The sequence below is a fragment of the Lissotriton helveticus genome, chromosome 8 (assembly GCF_964261635.1).
Source record: "Lissotriton helveticus chromosome 8, aLisHel1.1, whole genome shotgun sequence".
NCBI lineage: Eukaryota > Metazoa > Chordata > Amphibia > Caudata > Salamandridae > Lissotriton > Lissotriton helveticus.
Window position 1 is genome coordinate 738,212,035 of NC_136069.1, and position 23,608 is coordinate 738,235,642.

At 40.9% G+C, this 23,608-nt stretch overlaps 1 protein-coding gene across 1 annotated transcript in view; it reads left to right on the forward strand.

Annotated features, from left to right (window-relative positions):
* The window catches only part of LOC144771761 (acetylserotonin O-methyltransferase-like), a 323,217-nt gene extending 320,634 nt beyond the window's left edge, over positions 1–2,583 (forward strand). Inside the window, exon 8 of the mRNA XM_078656056.1 lies at positions 2,372–2,583. Within this exon, the coding sequence (XP_078512182.1) occupies positions 2,372–2,583 (212 nt within the window). The remainder of the gene's footprint in view (positions 1–2,371) is intronic.
* Positions 2,584–23,608: the final 21,025 nt, after the last annotated feature.

Consider the following 23,608-nt stretch of genomic DNA (forward strand, 5'->3'; position numbering starts at 1 on the left):
TAGGCTATAGGCACTAGACTACCTCTGTTTCATACTGCATGCTCCCTAAATGTGTATAGTAGAAGCTACTTGGATAACTTTCTACTCATAATACTGCCAGTTATGAAATTGTGTCTTCAGGTGCTACCTTGATGTCTGCCTAGCTAACAGATCTATGCTTCTCAGACTAAATATTGAAGTAGGTCTAACAATATTTGTCAAGAGGAATGATAGACTTTTTGCATTTATCTTAGGGACATCAGCTGCAGCACACGTGTCAGAATAAATGTACAATTAGAGACATACCTCAGACATTCAAATTTGACTGTGTACGCTTTAAGTTTAAGACACACACCTCACTATCTATGAACTTCTTTCAATACACATTTGCAGAGAATTTTAGGGACTCATATAGAGTTAATACATCTGGGAACATGTTTTAAACTCACTATTCTCTGCTAGTTTCATTAGAGAGGCAGATCTTGCAATTCCAGGCCTAAGCCAAAATGTACGGCCGACTCCACTCATTACACTTTTCTGAGTGTCAGCATCCTTCCTGAGAACCTAATGAGTGTGTCAGTGAGTGCCTTTTTAGTGGTAAGATGACACATGTAAAGAAGGCTATATATACAAGACTGCCGCTGTTTTAAACCGTATACTCTGTAAGTGTGTGTAGAAGAAGCTGCATGGATCCCTTTCTGGTTATTATACAGGACAACGGGGTATGAAGCTGTGTGTTCCTGTGCTTCCATGAGGCCTGCTTAGAAAAGAGAACTGTGGTTCTGGGACTGAATGGTGAAATAGCTTTGCCAATATTTGAACTGGGGTATGACAGACCTTATAGTTTTTAACTTAGGGTCATCAGCTGCACCACAGATGTCAGTCTACGTGAACAAGTACAGACAGGGCTGAGGCATGGTAGAGGTCAGCCAATCAAACTTGACAGAATACATTTTCAGTCTTAACCACACACATCACTATCTATGGGCTACTTGCAGTGTACATTTGTGGAGAGTTATATGAACTAGGATAGAGGTTATTCACTTGGTAACATGTTTTAAACCTCAGATTTCTCTTCCAGTTTCATTAGAGACATGGAGCACACAGTGCAAGGCCTGACCCAAAATGAAAGGCTGTCTCCTCTCATGTCACTTTCATTGCACATGACACCAGGGCCATCCAGGGCTTTAGGAGGAGGGCCGTCAGACCCCCTCCCATATTCAATTTTGCCCTGAGGAGGTCGTGGTTTGATGTAATCCCGTTTATTATTCTCGGAAAAAATTACGTAAAAAAAATATAGATATTTTAGGTGGCAGCAGATCTGCGAGTGGACAGATCACAAGATGAGATATCTTGAGATCTGATTGGTTGCTACCACATCACCAAAGATGTGTTTGAACTGATTTTAGGACTCAGGGGCTCAGTCCAAGAAAAAAACACATATTTTGAGCAGGGTCAAAATACTCTACCCCCTAGGCCTGGCCAAAAATGTCAATTATGTTTTATCTGTACCACCGATCCACAGGAGATCTGTTAAAAAAAATGCTGGTCTACTGCCTTTTTGATGAAACCCCCCCACCCGCAGGGGCTCGTGCCCAGAGAACATTGCACTTTAACTATTTGGGGGCGATGGCACACAACTCCCCCCAATCCCTAGAGGGGAACTGGGAAACTCATTCCCTGGGGCTGTATTTACTTAAAAGGGCAGGGAGTTTGGCCCCACTTCCCAATCCTCTAAGAGGCTTTGGGATCCTATTTGCCAGTGCTGTATTTATTTAATGAGGGGCCTAACGTAATTATAACTTGCATCCTCACTATGCACGGCTAATTACCGCACATATTATATAATTCATGACATGTTTTATGAATTCATTCATAACATCACTGCAACTTCTGAAATGACATTATTGATGACAAGAGACTATGCATGGTGGGGGAACAAGTTATATTTACTTGAGGGCATGAGTTACAGTTGTTTGCAGTAGCCACAGCTGGAGAATGTCAGTGGTTTTATTTATTTAAAATAGTATGTTTAAAATATCATTTTTCTTAACTATAACATTCCTTTAACCTTTGTTTTTATAGTGACTATATATCTGAATCAACACCAAGCAGACATTTACATAGCAGTAAATATGTATTTAGAATCGACTGGACTGTTCAAAGTAGTTTTGTAAAACATAGAATGCTAAATCAAGGAGATTTCAGTGAAGATTTTGAAATGTATGAAATGCCATGATGTGCTTGCATGCTACCTTTTAGGCTGTGTTTTGTGCTTTGGATGTGATAATGCCATAACAAATTCTTTTTACTTTGGTTTCAAATCCTGAACTTATGTGCTGTACAATCTATAGAGAGTAAATCTGACGGATGTCTTCTTGACTGCATACAGGTGGTGGAGTGCTCGTGGTTGAAACACTTTTAAACGCGGACAAAAGTGGACCCTTAGAAGCCCAGCTGTTTTCCTTGATGATGCTGCTTTTCACAACTGGCACAGAGAGAACACCATCAGAATACAAAAAGCTTCTGACAACATCTGGTTTTAGGAACATTGAAATCAGGACCACTGGAAAGACGTATAATGCTATATTGGGGATAAAATAAAATAATCTGCTGTTTCATATCTATATATTTCCGCTAGGCAGGCTGTTCTAGATCTGCTAATTTTAATATTATATTTGCAGCTGTCTCAGTTTTATTTATCAATAAACTGCCTAACAAGTAGATGAAATGTAAAAGACAATATGATGGTTTAGCGTGATAATGTCACAAATGTGCTTAAGCGGTTTGAAATCAATAAAATAGCAATTTACTATTTACACAGACTGTATGGTTAATGTGGGGAATTGATAAAGGGTAAGAATAAGTTAGGACTGCTGAGAAATTAAATGTTCATCAAAGATATTTTATAAACCTTTATTAACTAAGCATTTGAAGAATAATAGTTACAGTTGCAACAGAAAATGTTCCAAAGAGGGACATAGCATAGATGTGCACATTACTGTCTAAAAGAGCTTGGGAATGAATTATAAGAGGGTTGCAACTGAGAGTTTTCTTCTGAAATGGCAGGTTGATTATCCACGCACCTGGTGTCTCTACCACTCTGTTCACATGTTCTTCCATGGATGGTGTACTGTGGTCAGCTCTAACTTCACAAACTAGTGACCCAAGTTGTGTTTCTAATTTTGCAAATGATGGTGGTGACTAAGCCCTCCCCCCACCTCATAGGCAGAGGCAGAGTTATCATAATTTTTGGCGGAGTTAGTAGTGACAAAGATCACTGTGCCACATGTAGATGTGACTATACCCTTACATGTGTTTATGGATTTTTGTGGGTTTTGAGTATTGCAGTGGGGAGTTTGTTGCCTAAGATCAGAAAACCATAATGCCAGGAGAACTTCAACAGCAAAAAAGTCTCTTCTAATATTTTTTGGGGAATGGGTCATGTATAAGGTCTGTGCTGTGATCTGAATTGTTGACCACACATCTGTGAATGTGGTGTTTTAGAACATTTGACAGGCTGAGCTACTCTTTGTGGAGAGTGTGGCAGCGATAATTTGCCTTGCCTATTTGGCAGTTTTGAGGGACTCTGCTCAGTTATACCCGGCATGGGTTACAGGAAATAGCATTGTCCTGAAAGAAGGAATAACCCAGTTAGTGCAGGAGCTGCCCAACTCACAAGAAGCCCCATACAACTTGTGGGACTCAAGCTGGACAGTCAGGCAACAGGCTATGCCAAAATACTGTGGGTAAAATCCACTAGGTTATCATTGCCAGCTTTTCTGTCATCACCAGTTATGGAGATGCATGAGACAGACAAGTACTTTTGCACATGAAATCACATTCCTTGGTGGGGAGTAAGTGGGTGACTGGACACAAAGGGAGGCCATAAATAGAACATGGTCCAAAAGCAGTCACTAATAAAATTGTTATGACTTTGGCAGGAATTATCCTATTCAAAACCCCTACTATCACAACAAAAGGTTAAAAGATTCTTCCAATCAATCTTTCCGTACACTGCCTGAATAAGGTAACAAGTCCAATACATGGAAAGGTGCTAAATGTGACTGTGCAGTGAGAGTGAAAATAAGTGAACAATGTACGACAAAATATACCATGAGCATAAACAAAGAATGTCTTAACCAGCAAAACATTAATTACACAATAGAACTCTATGGAAAAATACATTGGATGGGTTTCTAAAAGTCCGTCCATCAATGCAAATGTGATAAGATAGAAAAGTCAATATTTTGACCTCTAAACATCATTGGAAAGGGTCTTCTCAGGGCAGAGTTGTATCGACCTGCCCCAAAAGGAACACGAGACAGTCCCTGAATGTGGAGGCTGACCACGCTGAGCTTTGAATTGTCACTCAAACACACCAGAACCTGGATGGTTGTGTTGAGGACACCACCGGTCATTTATGTCTAAACATAGGGCACTGATCCTCTCATATATACAATACACCCACTTTCTAAGGCTGAGGCGGTCTGGGGACCCGAGGAGGTGCTTTGCTCCATCACAAGCAGGAAATTGGTTTCCCACGAACTGGTTTGCCAAGAACTGTCTGAATCTACAACCCCCATGCAGCACCTACCTGGACTCATCACGATGCATTCTGGGTGTTGCAGTTCTCATCCACTATGCGAACTGTCAACAGGTGAGCAGCAATCTTCAGGGGGCGGAGCGCGCTCTCAACAATTAAGAGGGCGGCAGAACTTCAGTGTGTTTGTTGGAAGCCTCCTGGATACTTGGGCGCTGAGGAAGGCTGATTAAATTGCCGAAATGCATTCGCCACACAAGGAATAGAGCGTGCTTCCAAAGTGTTCCCCTGCGTGGTCTCTACTCATTCGCAAGAAGGAGATTTGGTCATATATATTTATATATATATATATATATATATATATATATATATATATATATATATATATATATATATATATATATATATATATATATATATATAATATATATATATATATATATATATACATACATATATATATATATATATATATATATATATATATATATATATATATATATATATATATATATATATATATATATCTTCAAAGTTTTCTGCCATGCCATTGATCCAAAGGACAAAAAAGCAGACCCAGAGTAAGTGCAATGCAGGTTTATTCCAAAAAACGCCCGCACCTCTGCCAATACGCATTTCAGCCTCCAATGAGGCCTTGATTACATGACACGTTTCGGAGTAATTTTTTTCTTTTTAAAGTGCCAGTGCAAGAAAGACATGTGATAAAGCATCATAGACATAGACGGTACAATTTATAAGGTCATAGAAATCTAGTTGCCGTACTGCATTCATGAATTGAGATACAATAAATATGTGCAAAGAGAGCAAGGTATAAATATTCATGATTGCATAAATACGTAAAAGCACACAAATTCTATTGGGTACGATGAAAAGTTTTTCCCTTTAAAGTTGTGCTTTGCAGACAGAGCTAAATCAATATATGAAAGGAATAAAATGACTTAACGATTACATATAAATATATAAAATACATATTAAGAAGCATAAATAAACTTCTAAAATCATGTCAAAATCCAAAATTATAATAGCTCATCTGCACATGACAAATTTCACAGAAAAAAATACTGATTGCTTAAGTTTGTGTCTTTACCAAAGATGCACATCAATTCAAATGCTATAAAGACATAGATGTGCGTATCTTGCCCAAGTGGGCCCATGATCATGAATGTTTCTCTAGTATAAAGTGCTGGTGCTGTTATGTAATTGTGCTAACACTCTATTAAAATCAGAGTTGTGATTTAAAATGTAAAAGTGTGTAAAACTAAGAGATAAATACATTTCTAAAAACCTACTATGAGCCGGTACTAATGTCAGCTATAGGAGAACAAATGTATAAAACAGATCTTTCTCAGGCACGTGAAAAAATCCTCACTAGCGTTGAGACCATGAGGTGTTTTACAGTCCAACTCCAAAATATATTTAGTTTCCAGCTTCCTTAGGAATTATTCTTGATTACCACCCCTTCTAAGAGGCAAGACAGTATCAACGGCAGATCCCTGCCGTGATGTTCTTTAAAATGCCTTGCCACTGGATAGGCGGCATCATTGTTAGTAATGGCTCTCATGTGCTGAAGTATCCGTTTGTGGACCTGCAACTTAGTGCTGCCCACATAGCGCAGGCCACACGGACACTCCAGCACATATACCGCAAATTCAGTTTTGCAGCTGAGAGATTTTGTTATGGCAACTGGCTTAGGTTTGAATGGGGTGGTATAAGACTTGGTATTACAGCCATATTTACAGGCTCTATAAGTAGGACACTTGTAAAAGCCTGTTCTGTTTCTGAGACAATTTTTAGCAAAATGACCTTGGGACTGGTCCTTACCAATGCATTACTCATGGAATGAGCCTTCCTGTAGGTTATGCTGGGAGCTGCTGTCAAGCGGCCACCTAATATCGGATCATTAAGTATCAAGGGCAGTTTATGTTCACGATTCTCCATAAGGTTTTATGTTGGCGGTTAAAGGTTAGCACCAACCGAGTGGGCTGGTCAATGGATTTGAAGGTGCTATTGTCCTTAGTGACGTTTGGTGTTAACACTTCAGAAAGTTGCAGCATGTTGGCCTTGTTTATAGCCATCATAACCACCTCCTCAGAATAACAACTGGCTTAAAACCTCTCCTTAAGCGCCCTCTGAGCCTGATTGCAATCATTATCTGTGCTGCATATACCCCTGATCCGCAGCATTTCCCCGTAAGGAATGCTGTTGATCAGGTGGGAGGGATGATGACTGCAAGCATGCAGGACTGTGTTGCCAGCAGATAGTTTTCTGTGAATACTTGTTTCTAGCTTGATATTTGCCACGTATATCTCCACATCTACAAACAAATATGCTTTCTTTGTTCATCTGGGCTGTAAACTACAAGTTCAGATTGTTATTATGGAAGTCTGATACTAAATGGCACTCCTTTGAACACTCGTTGTGGGGGGTAGAAGACTCGTTTTGGGGGGAGAATCACCCCTACCTGCTCACTGCTGCCCATAGGACATTTGGGAATCCTTGATGCTTCTCCCCCGCTGCCGCAGAACTACAGGATAGTGGCTGCCGTGGGGTGGGGAAACTACATCCCCCAGACTCCTCTACTGCTACTTCCGCCCCCGGAGGGGATAGAATAAGAAGGACAGCCCTGGTGGAGTGGGCGCTCCTTTGAACACTCGTTGTGGGAGGTAGAAGACTCGTTTTGGGGGGAGAATCACCCCTACCTGCTCACTGCTGCCCACAGGACATTTGGGAATCCTTGATGCTTCTCCCCCGCCGCCGCAGAACTACAGGATAGTGGCTGCCGTGGGGTGGGGAAACTACATCCCCCAGACTCCTCTGCTGCTACTTCCGCCCCCGGAGGGGATAGAAAAAGAAGGACAGCCCTTGCGTAGCGGGCTCGCGCGCGGGCTAAGCCCAGGAAAAGGGCGGGCCCTCTGTGGCCCTCAGAGGCACGAGGAGAACGGGACGGGGCCATTCCCCCTGACTCCATTTCACTGCTAAGGTAATAACTTTATGTCCTTTTTGGCATTTTGGCAAGGGATTACAAACTGAACTTTAGCTGAGAACATTCTAATATCCTCAGACTTTCTTGAGACCTTGTCATAACCTTGTGATAGCCTAACAATCGCAAACCCCATCATGACACACAAGGGGGTGACCAATAGATCTATCAGCCATAGAGGCTTGCATCCAGGGACACAAGTTCCAAGCAGGCCATTTCCGTCCACCGTCAATTTGATTGAACCTGCCAAGACTAGTACATCTAATAACCAATGGCTTGACCCAACCAATGGCATAACGCAACACCTCTCGCTCCTGGATGAACTAAATTCCCTCTGCAAAACAAGGTATGCCACCGTGGAACCCAGAAATGAAATTAAAAGTTCCTCCCCTTGCCTCGTTGAACAAACCAGTATGTCTACCCCAATCGCCAGCCCCCAGGCCCAACCCAAAAATGTTAATACACCAAACACAGTCTCTTCGCAGTCCTTGTCTAGTAAAAGGAAGTGAGATGGGGATAAGCACATAGGGAATAAATCAAAACAGCAAAAATTATGTTTTAGCTCCCCACTGACTGCAACTAACCCCCTCCAAAAATCGGAAGAAAAAATAGACCAATGGATAACCTCACTCAATTCGAACTTTCTGGCTCAGATTGAACAAATAGTCGGCTCACTCATCTCTCCACTGATTGTTAAAATTACCACCCTAGAGGATAGGCTGTTGGGAATAGAGAAATGTTTAAAGGCCAGCCAAACCCGCACTGAAATTTCTTTAACATCAATTTGTCCGAGCTCACTTGGTACCAAAAGTAACATTCAAACGTGTCCCCTAGTCCCTATCCCTTCACTCCCCGATGTACCTAAAGCTAATCACAAACCGGGTCCTTTACAATATACTGTTTCAAAAGTACGGCCTAATAAGAATACTACTCACATACAGCTACCCCCGGAGGCTGCACCCTTTGTGTGTGTGTTCTTGCAGGAGTTCCCGAAATCAAACATGGAAAAACTGAGCGGGAACAAGACTTACTTAACAAAGTCATATATTGGCTAATTAAAAACATGCCTTTGCCCCTTGGTCTAGATGGTACTATCAAGTCAGTTAGAAGGGTGGGCTGGCTAGGCCCCCTACAGAAAGATATTGACGGGGACCTCGTTCTAATAAAATTTAAAAGCAGCTCAGTCGTTCCTTACCTGCGAACTTTGTACCCCCGTGAAGGTGTTGGCCCTATATCCATCTGGGACCTACAAGACTTCCACCCAAGCAGGGTATATACGCCTAGACTAAAATTAAGGGCAGAGTCAGTTTACCCGAAGGGCAGAAATACGCGTACACTGTACCACCTTGAACTATCCGGTCACAATGTTCATTGGCCATGGGTATGGAAAAACATGAATTCTACTATGAAACAAAGGAACTTATTTATGCAACATGGACTAATGTTTTATCTTCCTTCTATTTTCTGTATTTGTATGTAATTCTTGTCATGAGTGTTTTTAAATGTATGCTTTTATGATTTTAAACAAAAAATCGAATAAAGCTAAAGAACAGAACAGATACTGTTGAGCATCAATTTCACTGCTTTTCCAAACTAAAAATAAATCATCAATGTATCTATACCAGCAAAGTAGATGTCTAGAAAGGGTCTCACCATGTGTTGCCATGAGGACCCGCTCTTCACACATGCCCATATGCAGACAGGCTTAACTAGGAGAAAGGCAGGCCCTCATGGCAAACCCCCCCTGACTTGCTGGAAGATTTGATTGAGAAAGCGAAAACAATTATTCTTTAAGCATGTAGAAATCATGGCTAATAACATGTTGCTATGTGCATAAAACTGCAGAGGTCTGGTGTTCAAATAAAATTAAATTGCCATCAAGCCATCACGGTTATGTATACTTGTGTACAATGATGTAACATCTAACGGAATTAGTACACAGTCATCTTCTCATTTTATATTTTGTGTTTTGCTAAGGAAATCCCCAGTGTCTTGGATGTACGATGGGTGCTTCCTCACATGTTCTTGAAGGAAGAAGTCTACATATTATGATGCATTTTCCATGTGACTACCCCCTGGGCCAATATAATTGGCCTCCCCGGAGGTTTATGCACATCTTTGTGAATTTTGGGGATAAAGTAAATGGCTGGTATGGGATGGTCTACTTCCAAGAATTTGAACTCTTCCATACTTATCAGACCAGCAGATTTCCATGCCAGTAGTTTACTATTAAAGTCACTCCCTGCACATTTTACTGCTAGTATGGTACTTCTTTTATAGCAGTTCCTGTCATTCAATTGTATTAGTGCTTCCTCCATATACAAATCTCGGGGACACATGACCACATTACCACCCTTGCATGACTGTCGGATGATAATGTTTTTGTCACCCTGTAATTTCTTGATCAATTGGGAATAGATGTGATCTTGCTTAGTGTGTTTCATTGGGGACCTCATAATGGAACAATAATATATTTTCAAATCATAAGTGATTTTTTCGTAATAAAACGTCCACAATGTCTCTCAGCATTATCGGACAAAAGGTTGATTTCGGTCTAAAAGTGGTTTGAATTGTTGCTCCCACTTGTAAGGACTCTGGACCGGTGTCACTTATAGTTATATTTTGTTCATCAAAAAATTGCTGCATACCCCTCAAAAGATCCAAATCCCCAGCTGTCAGTGTTGCGCTAGCACTTGTTTCTATAGGCATTGTTGTTGCAGTGTCATGATTGTGTGCTCCTTGGATTAGATGGGATTTGCATAATTTCATTTTGTGCACAAATGTGTATAAATCTATTCGCGTTTGTGCGTAATCTAAATCTCTAACAGGGCTGTATATATATTACCTACTGGCGGTCGCCAGTAGGTAGTTATAGTCAGGACATATTTTCCATAGGAAATCAGCCACATTCTATTTGCAATAACTTTGGCGCCGGTTGACGAATCTTCGAGAGATTTTAAAAACTAGTGGGGCGCGCCTGTCCGCTCCTATTCTGCAAGTTTCACCGTGATTCATTAAGCGGGGTCTGAGAAAAAAGGGGGATCCCAAAATGTGTTTTCCCCACACAATTTTCCAGAGGAACCTTTAATCGCAGCTACAGCCCGAACTGCTGAACGGAATTACACCAAATTTGGCAAAAAGGTAGCCTTGGTTCAGAGTAGTGCCTTTTTGTTAAATGGTGTCAATCTGTTCAGTAGTTTTTTAGATATTAAAGGAAAAATATATATACATACATCTGGGCGGAGCCTAACCACACATCTCATTGTGAGACCTGATTGGCTGTTAGCACTTCATCCAAGAAGTATTGGCAGCCATCTTGGGACCAATATACATGATAGCACCTCATCCAAAAGCATTGCAGTTATTAGAAGGTTTTAAGACTTTAGTTAAATTATCAATCATTGATGGTCCCCTACTCATTTTAGGAATTGGGATTTTACCATCTGAAAAAGCCTTCAGCTGGGATATCATGAATCATGTTTGAGAGAAAACTATGTTCTCATGCTTTTCTTACAGAGGTATGGAAGGTGATCTATAAGCTAAACTGAGAGCCTATTTTATGTAAATTCACATTATCTTCCTCAGTCATATGAGAATGATATCTGACATTCTCTGTAAAACTTGTACATCCAACAAGGGCAGAGACTGTCAGTTGATTCCTTTGTGTTCTACTGCAGCTTCCCAGAGTGTTCTAAATAACAACTAGAGCGCTAACAGCCTTACTTATGACAAAAGTATATCACACCTGAAGCCATCTTGATTGGAATAAAGTGGATAACTCCTAAAACATTTAATTTAAAAAGGAACAACATGAGGGGGTTTATTTTGCCATTGAAAGTATGATTAGTGTTGCAGAAAGAAAAATTAGGGCACATTTTGAGTGACTTCTCAAATGCTCTTCTATTTCATTAAAAAATTCTGACATGCAGACTGAAACATGCACTTTCAATACCAGCAGCATACTTCCCTGGTGAGCACTAGCTTTACTACAGTGATCTAATGAGCAACTAGAGTGCTAACATTCAGAATTTATGGCAAATGGGTGACACATGTGAATGCCTTCTTGATGGAACCAAAGTAAACAAGCATTGAAAATGCAATAGGTTTCGCCCTCGTTTAAGTTAAAGCAATTCTGTTTGTAATTAGATGGCTTTTTAGCTTTGCTTTTATTGGTGTTTTTTAAACTTTCATGTACATAACATGCATATGTATGCATATATGCATATGTATATGTAGGCATGCATTTATATTTGTATTTACATAGATATGTAGATTATATGTATGTTTATATATGTATGTATATATACACAAGCAAAAAACTATTGATTGGGACCAGAGGGAATTTTTAAGACCAAGACCAAGCTCCGATAGGTTCCCTACAAACATTTAACAACAAATATATCAGAGGGTCTAATAAAAGAACTAAAGTGTACGCACAATGTAACCCGACAGGGAAACCTAGATGTCCCTAGCATGTGTGTATCTATCTAGGGTCATCCCTATGACAAATCCACCTGGGCAGTCCATATTATAGTGACTGTCACTGACTACTTTTTAACATTGGAAGCATCTGAATAAATTTGTGTAAGATCCTGTTTTTAGTTGAAGGAATACGCAGGACTCAGATTTAGATGGTTAAATCCAAGGTTTAATCCAAGACATAAAGAAGCACATCCAGACCTCAGCCTGAATAGGATGAACTGTCAGAGGTTTCAAAAGATACATTCCAACCCACAAGCTATGATGTCACACATTGATGTCATAGAAAGAGACATGGCTAGCAGTGGATTAAATGCAGAATACCACACACCTTCCCCCCATAAAAGCAAAAACAAGGTTAAAATATAAAAGCAGAAAAACAAAATTACAATGTAATCCTTCAATTGTAAAGGTTTCTTAACAATTCTAGTAAAACAAAATCACAAAATGTAATCCTTCAAATGCGAAGGTTTCTTAACAATTCTAGTAGAAGAACGTAGAGAAGAACCTCCCTCCAGACCAAGAGAAGAGCTCTCCTTCCCAATAGGATCCTTGGTCACAGACTTCTGAAAATCACACAGACCAGAAAAAACACAAACCCTGTTCAAGTTCCAGATTCTGTGATCCAAGGTCTTGACCGCATTCTCAAAAACCTTAATGACCTTGATGGGCGAAGAATATTTCACCTTAGCACCAGGAAGCCTCACCACAACCAAATCCCCAACCTTCACAGGAGTCTTCTTAACAGAATGTCTGGAATCAAACTGTACCTTCCTCTCCAAACATTTTTTCTCCTCCTGTTCTCGCCAACTCAAGTCTAGCTTCTGAGGAGAATCAGCATCAATGTCAGAGCCAACAAAGCTTTTGCTTAAGTCTCTAACCCAAGTTGGTTCTAAAAACGTACAAGGCAACCTACCTTTAAAAAGAACAAAAGGGGACTTTCCAGTCGAGGAATGGGGAGTAAATCTATAACACTCAACTTTTTTCAGAACTTGCTCCTTCCAATTTAAACCCGCACCCTTAGCCCACGAAATGGTCTCTTTTAACACCTTATTAAATCTTTCCACCATTCCATTGGTTTCAGGGTGATACAGTGAGGATTTTTTATGTAAGATACCTCTTTCCTTTAGAAATGTCTCCATCTCTCTAGAGACCAATTGCACACCATTGTCGGTAAGTATAGATTGTGGAAGACCCTCCCTTGCAAACACAACTTCAAGGAATTTTATGACAGAGCGAGACTCTATACATGAAGTGAAATGTATTTCTGGCCACCTTGAAAACAAGTCTAGTAAAACCAGAATGAAGATCTGCTGCCCATCAGAATAAACCGGACCTAAGATGTCAAAAGAAATATCGGTCCAAGGACCAGAAGGAAGATCCCTAATGCACATAGGTTGGACTCTTACCATCTTAGACTTATCACTCAGACTGCAAATGCCACAATCCCTGATTATTCTCTCTACATGCAAATCCAACCCAGGCCACCAGTATGAGGAACGAATACGTTCCTTGGTTTTCGACATACCGGAGTGGGATTCATGAGCAAGATCAATGATATTCCCACGCAGTTCAGAAGGAGGTATGAGTTTAGTCCCCCGGACTAGCAAGTCATTACAAATGGCTAATTCATCTTTGACACCCCATAACTTAGCACATTCCACAGAGGCTTGTTTCTTAGAATGCCAACCATCACGCACAAGAGCAGAGAGCTCACTCAAAACAGGATCAGAGTCCAGTTTAAGTCTCCATACCGACTCCTCAACACCTACTACAGAGACTGGACAAACCATAAAATTATCCATTTCACCATCCTCAACATCATCAACCTCATGTGAAACATCCACCAATCTTGAAAGAGTGTCAGCAACACAGTTGTCAACACCAGGAATGTACAATATTTCAAACTCGTACTCTTGCAAAGCAATGACCCATTTAGTTATTCTGCTGGAAATAAAATCAAGTCCTTTCTTTGTAAATACCTCACACAACGGTTTGTGATCAGTTTTAATCACAAACCTGGTGCCCCAAAGAAATTTTTTAAATTTCCTAATCGCCCAGAAAACCGCCAAGGCCTCACGTTCAATCACCGAATAACGTGTCTCAGGATCTTTAAGACCACGTGAAGCAAACAATATTGTTTCTAGTACCCCATCTACATCCTGCTGAAGAACAGCACCAAGACCTTTCACGCTGGCATCGGTGGTGACAACAGACAAACGACCAGGATTAAAACTTTTCAAGTTGGGCGCAGACTCAAGCTTCCCCTTAAGAGAATCAAATTCCATCATGCAGTCATCATTCCACAAAAACTCAGAACCCTTCTTCAGAAGACCTCTCATATGTGCACAATGATCAGCGAATCCCTTCACAAACTTATTATAGTACTCAATCATTCCAAAGAATTTCATGAGTTCCTCTCTGGAAGAGGGAGGTGGCATGCGTGTAATGGTATCAACCAAATCAGCTTTGGGAGCAATGCCATTCTTAGAAATAGTGTGACCTAGATAGTGGATTGAAGACAAGCCAAAATGACATTTCTCAAGCTTAACAGTGAGGTTTGCTTCTTGTAAGGGGTCTAAAACCTTGTCAAGAAAACACATATGTTCCTCATCATTCTTTGCAAAGACTAAAATGTCGTCTTGATACACACAAACCCCCCGGCACCCCTTCAGCACCCTTTCCATAACACGCTGAAAGGTTGCAGCTGCAGAAACAAGCCCAAAAGGCATCCTGACAAATCTATACGTCCCAAAAGGTGTAACAAAGGACGTATAGTTCCTGGACGCCTCCTCAAGCTCGATTTGATGGTATGCAGATGCGAGATCGAGGGTACTGAAAACCTTAGCACCATCAAGTAATATCATTAAATCAGCTATATTAGGCAAGGGATAATGGTCCACAATAACGCACTTATTAAGTTGCCTTAAATCAATGCATAAGCGTAGGGACCCATTGGGTTTGCGTGCTGCGACCACAGGAGCAAGCCAATCAGTACTAGTGACTTCCTCAATTATACCACCCTTCTTTAATTTTTCAAGTTCACTAATCATCTCTTCTCTTAATGCCAGAGGAACGCCCCTAGCTTTACAAGTGTAAGGTTGAGAATTTTCACGTATAGGAATTTCCAACTTAAAGTCTTTGAGACAACCCAACACTTCTCTAAAGACCCTTGGAAACTTCCTTTTAATGTGCTGTACAAGAATAGAGTCAGAAGCAACAGAAACCTCATTAACCATCTCCTTAAGAATAATGGGGTTAGGTGAAGTAGGATCCAACATGATGTTGAGATCCCCCTGATGGAACCAACTAATGATGCTGTCTCCCTTATGCGAGACATAGATTTTGCCTTTGGCAAAACGGTCCTTATACATAATTAGGCCTGTGAATAACCCAAGTAAAGGAATCAGCTCTCCACTATACCCCAAAGGACGAATATCAGGCTTGGATAGTTGAACCTTAGAGGAAAGATTACCTAGGTAGAACTTTTTGGACACAATGGTAATCTTAGCCCCTGAGTCAAACAAGACCTCCGTAGGTTCACCATCAATGAAAATCGTATCTATAGGAGATGAGGAATTATCAGGAGTAGAGGTTACTTGTACTACAACCTGCCCACATACAAAATCTTCCTCTATTGATTCCTCATTAACAGACTTCACCAAATGACTCTGAGGTTTACTTTTACACAGGGTAGAGAAATGACCCTTCTTCTTGCATTTTGAGCAAGTTGAATTCAAAGCTGGACACTTCTTGTCATTAGCATAGTGACCCATCTTATCGCACCTAAAACATTTAGGGATAAAAGTTTTTTTTTTAACAGTAAGAGGAACAGAGTCTTTTGTAAAACTCCTTGCATCCTGACCGACCGCTTGAACTGAGCTTTGTTTATCCTTTTTTAAAGTGTCAACACATTTAAGAGAATGCTCAATTCTTTTTGCGACCTGTAGTACCTCGTCTAGAGAAGGCTCATCCTTCATCCAGAGCTCTTCCCTGACCTTTTCAATATTGCAACCAACCATAAACTGGTCCCTAATTCTCTCCTCAAGAGCATTCTCAAACTTACAAGAACTTGCCAACTTCCTTAATTGAGTTATATAACCTTCAATAGATTCTTCCTCGCTTTGCAGTCTTTTGGCAAAATGATACCTCTCTAAAATAGTGCTAACCTTTGGCAAGTAATGTAAGTCTAATTTTTTCAAAGCAACCTCAAATTCATTAAGATTTGCTACTTCTGCCGCAGAAAGTTCCGGGAGGTGATCAAATACATCTTGCCCTTCAGAGCCTAAACAGTGGAGTAGAAGGGCTGTTTTGCGTTCAGCACTTAGACTGACTCCACATACCTTAGCATACCTTTCAAAAACCTTTTTCCATTTTTTCCACTTAATGGGAGGTTCTCCAGTGGATGAAAGGAAAAAAGGGGCAGCTGTAACGTTTTGCATGTTTTACAAAAACAAAATCACCAAACCAAAATGAAATTGATGAATTTTGCAGATTTTGGTAGCCTGAAAAGGAATGAAACAGGTGAAATGTGGAGCACTGGAGCGTTATAAAAAATCAGTGTGCTGATAAACAACAGAGACTTTAAACACCATAAAAGCCAAGATGGTACAATAAAACAGCAGAGTCCTGCAGCTTGAAAGAAAATAAAAAAAAAAGAAATATGAAGCGCAGGATCGTTATATAAAATGAGTCTTGCTGAAGTAAAATTCAAAGTTTCCTCTTCAGAGACTTTGAGTATCACTGTTAAAATTTGAGTGTTAAATTAATGTGTGTGTTATAAGATAACAGATTCTTTGTGTACTACTGTACTGCTGTTAAAATAAAATTCAAAGTTTTCTCTTCAGAGACTTTGAGCACCGCTGTTAAAATAATGTCAAGCTCTTTTCTTCACATACTGCAGCTGAAATAATAGTCAAAGCCTCTTCTTTAAACAATATAGTAAGTCACAGTCACAGTCGAGGAAGAGGTAAAAACAATATTAAATGTACTCTCCTTACCCCGAGGCTGAGAGATAGAGGATTAATTAGCCAGAAATCTTGAAAATCGAGGATATTGAAAGGAGAGTAACGGAAGAATGACGCTTTAATTTCTGAAGCTGAAGCTCTGACAGAGAGGTGCGCCCTGACGTGGAGCGCTCAACAGTTGCTAGGAAACAGAGTGAAGCGAAGAGAAGAAGACGGAGCTTCCTGAAACTTCGTGACGTTCTGACTCAGCAGTACGCCCTGACGTGGAGTGTTGGAATCACCAATACCCCGAGGGCATTCTGAAACGTCATCAAATGCCTGAGGACTTCCGAAGGAGTGGATCTTGGAAAAGATAAAAAACGTTACTCACAGCCAAGGCATAGAAGATCCCGAAGGTAGGTAATTAACTCTTCTTGCGCACTTGTTGGATCCACGAGTGATGTGTAATTATAACAGCTGCTACACTTAACTTTAACTATACATCATTTTTCGTAACTTTTTAAAATGAAAACAGTTAGCTCCTTCGATAATTACATGAAGCTTCTTTGCCTCTTGCTTCAATACTGTGACGGTCGCTTTTTAAATTGAAAATAGACAATCTTGCCTGCCGACTACGCCAATGTAAGATCCTGTTTTTAGTTGAAGGAATACGCAGGACTCAGATTTAGATGGTTAAATCCAAGGTTTAATCCAAGACATAAAGAAGCACATCCAGACCTCAGCCTGAATAGGATGAACTGTCAGAGGTTTCAAAAGATACATTCCAACCCACAAGCTATGATGTCACACATTGATGTCATAGAAAGAGACATGGCTAGCAGTGGATTAAATGCAGAATACCACAATTTGTTAGTACCCTGCGACGTCAGTCCCCCATTTGATATGTGTGCCAAGATCCTCTTAAATGAGTAGCAAGAACACAGTAAGACCTATCTGATCGGCGGAGGGTTCCTTCTCAAACATCTGGACCCTCAACCGTGAAAGTTAAGTGGCACTCCTATTGGTGGTCTAGGTGGAATCCCAAATGATGAAGGGCGGTTCCGTGTGGTGACTGATGGGCATCCTTACCTGACCACTGTGTGGATTTGTCATAGGGATGACCCTAGATAGATACACACATGCTAGGGACATCTAGGTTTCCCTGTCGGGTTACATTTTACGTACACTTTAGTTCTTTTATTAGACCATCTGATATATTTGTTGTTAAATGTATATATACACATACATATACATAAATGCATATGTATATATATATATATATATATATATATATATATATATATATATATATATATGCATTTGTGTGCATGTAGAGAGAGGTAGAGAGAGGTAGAGAGGTAGAGCGATAGAGGTAGAGAGGTATAGGTAGAGAGGTAGAGGTAGAGAGGTAGAGAGGTAAAGTGAGGTAGAGAGAAGTAGAGAGGTAGAGTTAATTAAAACCATTACAAAATATAAATACGACAATATACAATAACACAAAAAACTGTACACTGCCGTGTGTATGTTAAAAGGTTATAAATTGGATAGGTCTTTCAAGTTAAAAAAGTAGACGTGTTCCAGGTTCAAGATTTTGCCAGAGTTCCTTGTTTTTTCTCAAAATCGTCAATGAATTTGGATGCTCTGCAAATGAGTTGTGGATCTACTGAGAATAGGATTAGTTTGATCGCGGACCGGCAGGTGCGTGTTCCATGTTCCTTGAATTTGGTTTTTAACCAACTCCGACGTTCCTGGATCAGAGCCGGGCATATACAGATCAGATGGATACAGTCTTGTCTTCCTGCACCACATAAGCCGCATCCATCACGATCTTGGGGGCTTCCACTTAGGAGACTCAGCATTTGTTGGGAAGCTACCCAGCCTTAAGTAGAGGTGTTTCCGTTTGATGAATGGCGAGAAAGCAAGATCTAAGAAGGCTGCCGGTGCTAATTTTTTATATGATTGAATTGTCATCCAGGCATGGGACCGACGACTGAAAGTTTGTTTATCGTCGAGCAGCGAATGCCTGTTGGCAGCCTTCTTTACCAGCTGTTTGAAGGAAGATACTGGAAGTTTAGATTCCCAAACACCAGCCAGGTCAGTTAATTCTAATGACGATTTAAGATATTTGGCGTATTGAGAGTTGGGACTTTTACTAATTATTGTCCACATTGCACGATGTAACGCAATTTCTTGGTTCATCCAAACATCGTACCAAAATTTTATGGTCTCGTACTTTTTCAGTACCACTTGGGATTACAAATCGAATTCAAGTCTGACTTGTGCGAGTGATGCTTTGTTAGGTAACGCAAATACACGTTTGTAGATTTTCATTTGAACTTTGTCCAGTATTTGTGCGCTCTTACCATGATGTAGTACGCTCCCATAAGCTATTGTTGGAAGTAGCTTAGCTTTTATTGTTGTTAGCAGTGGGGAAACCAAGGGGCCTTTAAGTTCAGTCGCCAAGCTAATAAATGCATGCAATAGGACCATGCCCTTTTTTTCCATGCTATTGAAAAGCGTAGTAAAACTAAGACGGTTGTCCAATAATATCCCAAGATACTTATAACTTTCCACAGCTTCCAATTTGACATTGTCTATGGTGAAAGTTGGTTGCACTTTGTGACGTCGTGTTATAACCATAGTCTTAGTATTTGCACTGTTTATTACTAGCATGTTCAGTTTGGTATAGCGGGTCAGTTCCTGGAGTAGCCGCTGTAAGCCTATTCTTGTCTGGCTTAACAGGACCACGTGGTCGGCATAAGACAGGTGTGTTATACGGAAGTTACCTAGCTGCGGTGGATGAGCGTTGATCTGATCAAGGCTTGCTGTTAGATCCGCCATGAATAAGTTAAAAAGATGGGGGGCCAACATGCAGCCTTGCTTTAATCCATCATAGGTATTGATCTTTCGGGTTAGTCTCTGTCCATTGTCGATCTTTACTTGCATCCAGGTGTTACTGTACAGGTCAATGATTGGCGTTAGGATTGAGTCTGGGAGGGCCTGCTGGTTCAGTTTGGCCCACAGTAATTTCCTGTTTACACGGTCAAAGGGCGCCTTAAAGTCAACGAAACAGGTATAAAGTTCCTGGTGGGTTTGTAAACTTTTTTCACCAGTCAAGCATAACGCCATTGCATTGATCATTGTGCCTGTTCCGCGACGAAACCCTGTCTGGTTTAGTGGGATTTTGCTGTTCATCTCCGACCATTGTGCTAGATCAGCTAGCACCAGGGATGCGTAGTATTTTTCTTCCGCATCCATCAGGGCTATTAAGCGGTAATTGGTTGGATTTTTGCGGTCTCCGCCTTTATAGATGGGATTGATGATGGCACCTCTCCAACTTTCCGGGATCCGACCAATATTGCTGATTGACCGGAATAAGGTATTGAGTTTGCGTGCTCAGAACTTGGGGTCCTCTTTGTAGATTGCCTGCGGAATACCATTCGGCCCTGGCGCACTCTCTTGTTTGCCTTTCTTGATTATTTGTAGTAATTGGCAATCCTCATCTGACCGTATTGATTGGCCCATATCTTCCTGGCAGATAGTCGTGCCGTTGATGCTAATAGCGGGCGTATTTTCCTGGTTCGTAGCTCTTGGTGTTTCAGATCCAGTTATTGACATAGTAATCTGGTTTGCCATTGGCTTTATTGAAAATGTATTGACTATATATTGGGCCCAATCGTTTTCAGCGATGCATGTCATGCTTACAGGTTTACTGCTCTGTTAATGGAGTTGACTTGCATCCAGAAAGCCTTGGAGTCTGATTTTTTTATATTGTGCAACAATTTAGCCCAAAAGTTGTTGGCCTCATTCCTTTTTTCCATCCAGACCAATCTTTTATATTGTCGCCTTGTCGATCGGACTTCTTGCCAGATGCTTTGGTTTGTCCTTAGTCCTTGTGCCCGTCTTGTAAGCTTCTGAAGGTGTTTCTTCATAGAGAGTACAGTTTTTGTAAGTTTAATGTCGGTCTTCATTTTAGCATTACTCCTGGATCTTGGTAACCTTTCCAGGAAGTCAGACCAGGTTTTTGAACATAGGTCCTTGTCTACAGTGAGTGTTTTAAGTAATTTCTTGGCGTCTGACGCTATGTGAGGTAGGGTGTTGCTCGTCCATCTTAACCGCTTCAGGTTGATTGTTGAGGTTATACCTGGTATGGTTGGCGCATTAGCGTACCTGGAGGAACTCAGTTTCATCTCGATGTGTTGCATTGAGTGATCACTGTCTAGTGAACAAATTATTTGAATTTTGTTTATTTGACTCAGCAGGGGTAGTGTAACTAATGTGTAGTCCAAGATGGAGCTTGCGTTGTGGCCTATGTAGGTGGCGGCAGGGGGTTTATCGTGAGTGGCTCTTCCATTTATTGCCCGCAGGCCAAGACGTTCAAGGTCCCACATCAGCTGCCTGCCCACTTTATCTATCTTCTTGGTTGGTATGATCACCTGGGGTTCAACATCCCACTGTTCGTTTGCTACAGAGATGTTGTACTCGTCTTCCGGTTGGTGTAAAAGGTTGGTGTTGAAATCACCTGTAACAATAATATCCTAACTAGGGTGGTCAAGACGGTTGCTGGTTACAACATTAACAACACGGTGGAAGAGGTCCTTTTTGGACGCTTTTTTCGGGTGGGCATATAAATTAAGATGATTGTTCTAGTCTTATTTTTTATTATGCTCTCCAGTTTAATGATTTGCATATCTGGGGCTGATATGGCCATTTGCGAGGCGCTGATCTTTACTGCAGTTGAAATGTATGTTGAGAGTCCCCCCCCTTGCGCGCCCATAGGACTGGGGATGCATCATGCTTTCATGGAAGCACAGTCTTCCTGGTACATCAATTGGCTCCATTGACCATGTTTCCTGCAGGGCTATGATGTCGTATTGGTCCCAGGTAGCTGTCTTTCTACTATGGTTTAGGGTGTTTTTCGCTCCTGCGATGTTCCAGGAGAGCAGTTTTATTAGGGTTCCTTTGGTCTCGCCTGCCTCGCAGTGGGTTCAATTACCGTTGAAACTCAATGTCTGTTTCCACTGATTGTTGTTGGAAGTTTCAGCCCCCCGGCACCTTGCAGTACCGAATGAGTCACTCGGCTTTTGCCGTCGTCTCTTTTCCCACGTCTTCTTAACAGGGGTGACGGATAACCCTTTTTTATTTCTTCTTTTAGCGTGATCCCCCACTTATCAAATTTATGCATTTGGCAAGAGATTGACTCAGTTTTTCTCGGCTCATCTAGCCGACTAACTGCAGTATTATTTGGTTGTGCATTGTTGCTGGGCTCTTGACTCGGGCTCCAGTCGGTGACACTTGAGGCGGGCGTTTACCCGAGAAGTCAGTGTAACTGGGGTTCCTGGCTCTTGGGGCTTTAGGAGAAACGATCCCCTCTGTATTCATAAGTTTTTTAATTATCGTCAGTTGAGTCTTGTCTTTAGGGCTTGTACTTAATGATTTTTTTCCAGTTCTTTGTTTTTCGCATTTTTATGCTCTTTATCTATCATGGTTGAGGAGTGGTGTGTCCCCTCTTGAATGTTAGGTTCCTAATTTGGTTTGATTTTTACCTGATTAAATATGGGAAAAGCAACCAGCGTCTGCTTATTTGCCGGCGGACAATTTGGCATTTGATTTCTATTTTTTCTTGCCCGTTTTTTTTTGCCGCTTAGTTAGTCCTTTTAGGTCTTTTGGTTACTTGCCCCATCCTGGTTTGTGTGCTCCAATCCCAATAATTTGCAATCGTTGTTTTGTGTGATAAGAGGTGTTCCACCTGTTGTTTTTGGCTCCTCTATTATATTGTCAGATATCATTGTCGGTTTATTTGATTTATTTTTTTCAACCGCTGTTTGCCGTGCTGATACGTCCGCTTGATCTGCAAGAGATATAATCGGGTGCTCCTTTTGTGGGCTCTTGCAATTTTCAAAAGAAACAAGGTCGCATCCGAATGATGTGCTGTTATTGCTCTGGTTAGCGTGCTTACATTCCGTTAATATGTCTTTAAGTATTGATAGCAAATCCTGTAATTTTTCCAATATTGGATGGCAGGTAATAGAGAGTAGAGAGTAAGTAGTATAGAGTAGTAGAGAGAGTAGCAGAGAGTGAGTAGTAGAACATAGTAGAGTGAGTAGTAGAGAGTGAGTAGTAGAGAGTAATAGAGAGTGAGTAGTAGAGAGTGAGTAGTAGAGAGTGAGTAGTAGAGAGTAGTAGAGAGAGAGTAGTAGAGTGAGTAGTAGAAAGTAGTAGAGAGTGAGTAGTAGAGAGTAGTAGAGAGTGAGTAGGAGAGAGTTGGTGGCAGAGAGAGAATAGTAGAGAGTGATTACTAAAGAGTAGTAGAGAGTGAGGAGTAGAGAGAGAGAGTAGTAGAGAGTGAGCAGTAGAGGGTGAATAGTAGAGAGTAGTAGAGAGTGAGTAGCAGAGAGTAGTAGAGAATGCGTATTAGAGAGTGACTAGTAGAGAGTGAGTAGTAGAGAGTAGTAGAGAGTTAGTAGTAGAGAGTGAGTAGTAGAGAGTGAGTAGTAGAGTAGTAGAGAGTAGTCAGTCAGTGTCAATCAGTCAGTGTCAGTCACTGCCAGTCAGTGTCAGTCAGTCAGTGTCAGTAAATCAATGTCAGTCAGTGTCAGTCAGTCAATGTCAGTCAGTCAGTGTCAGTCAATGAGTGTCTGTCAGTGTCAGTCAATGAGT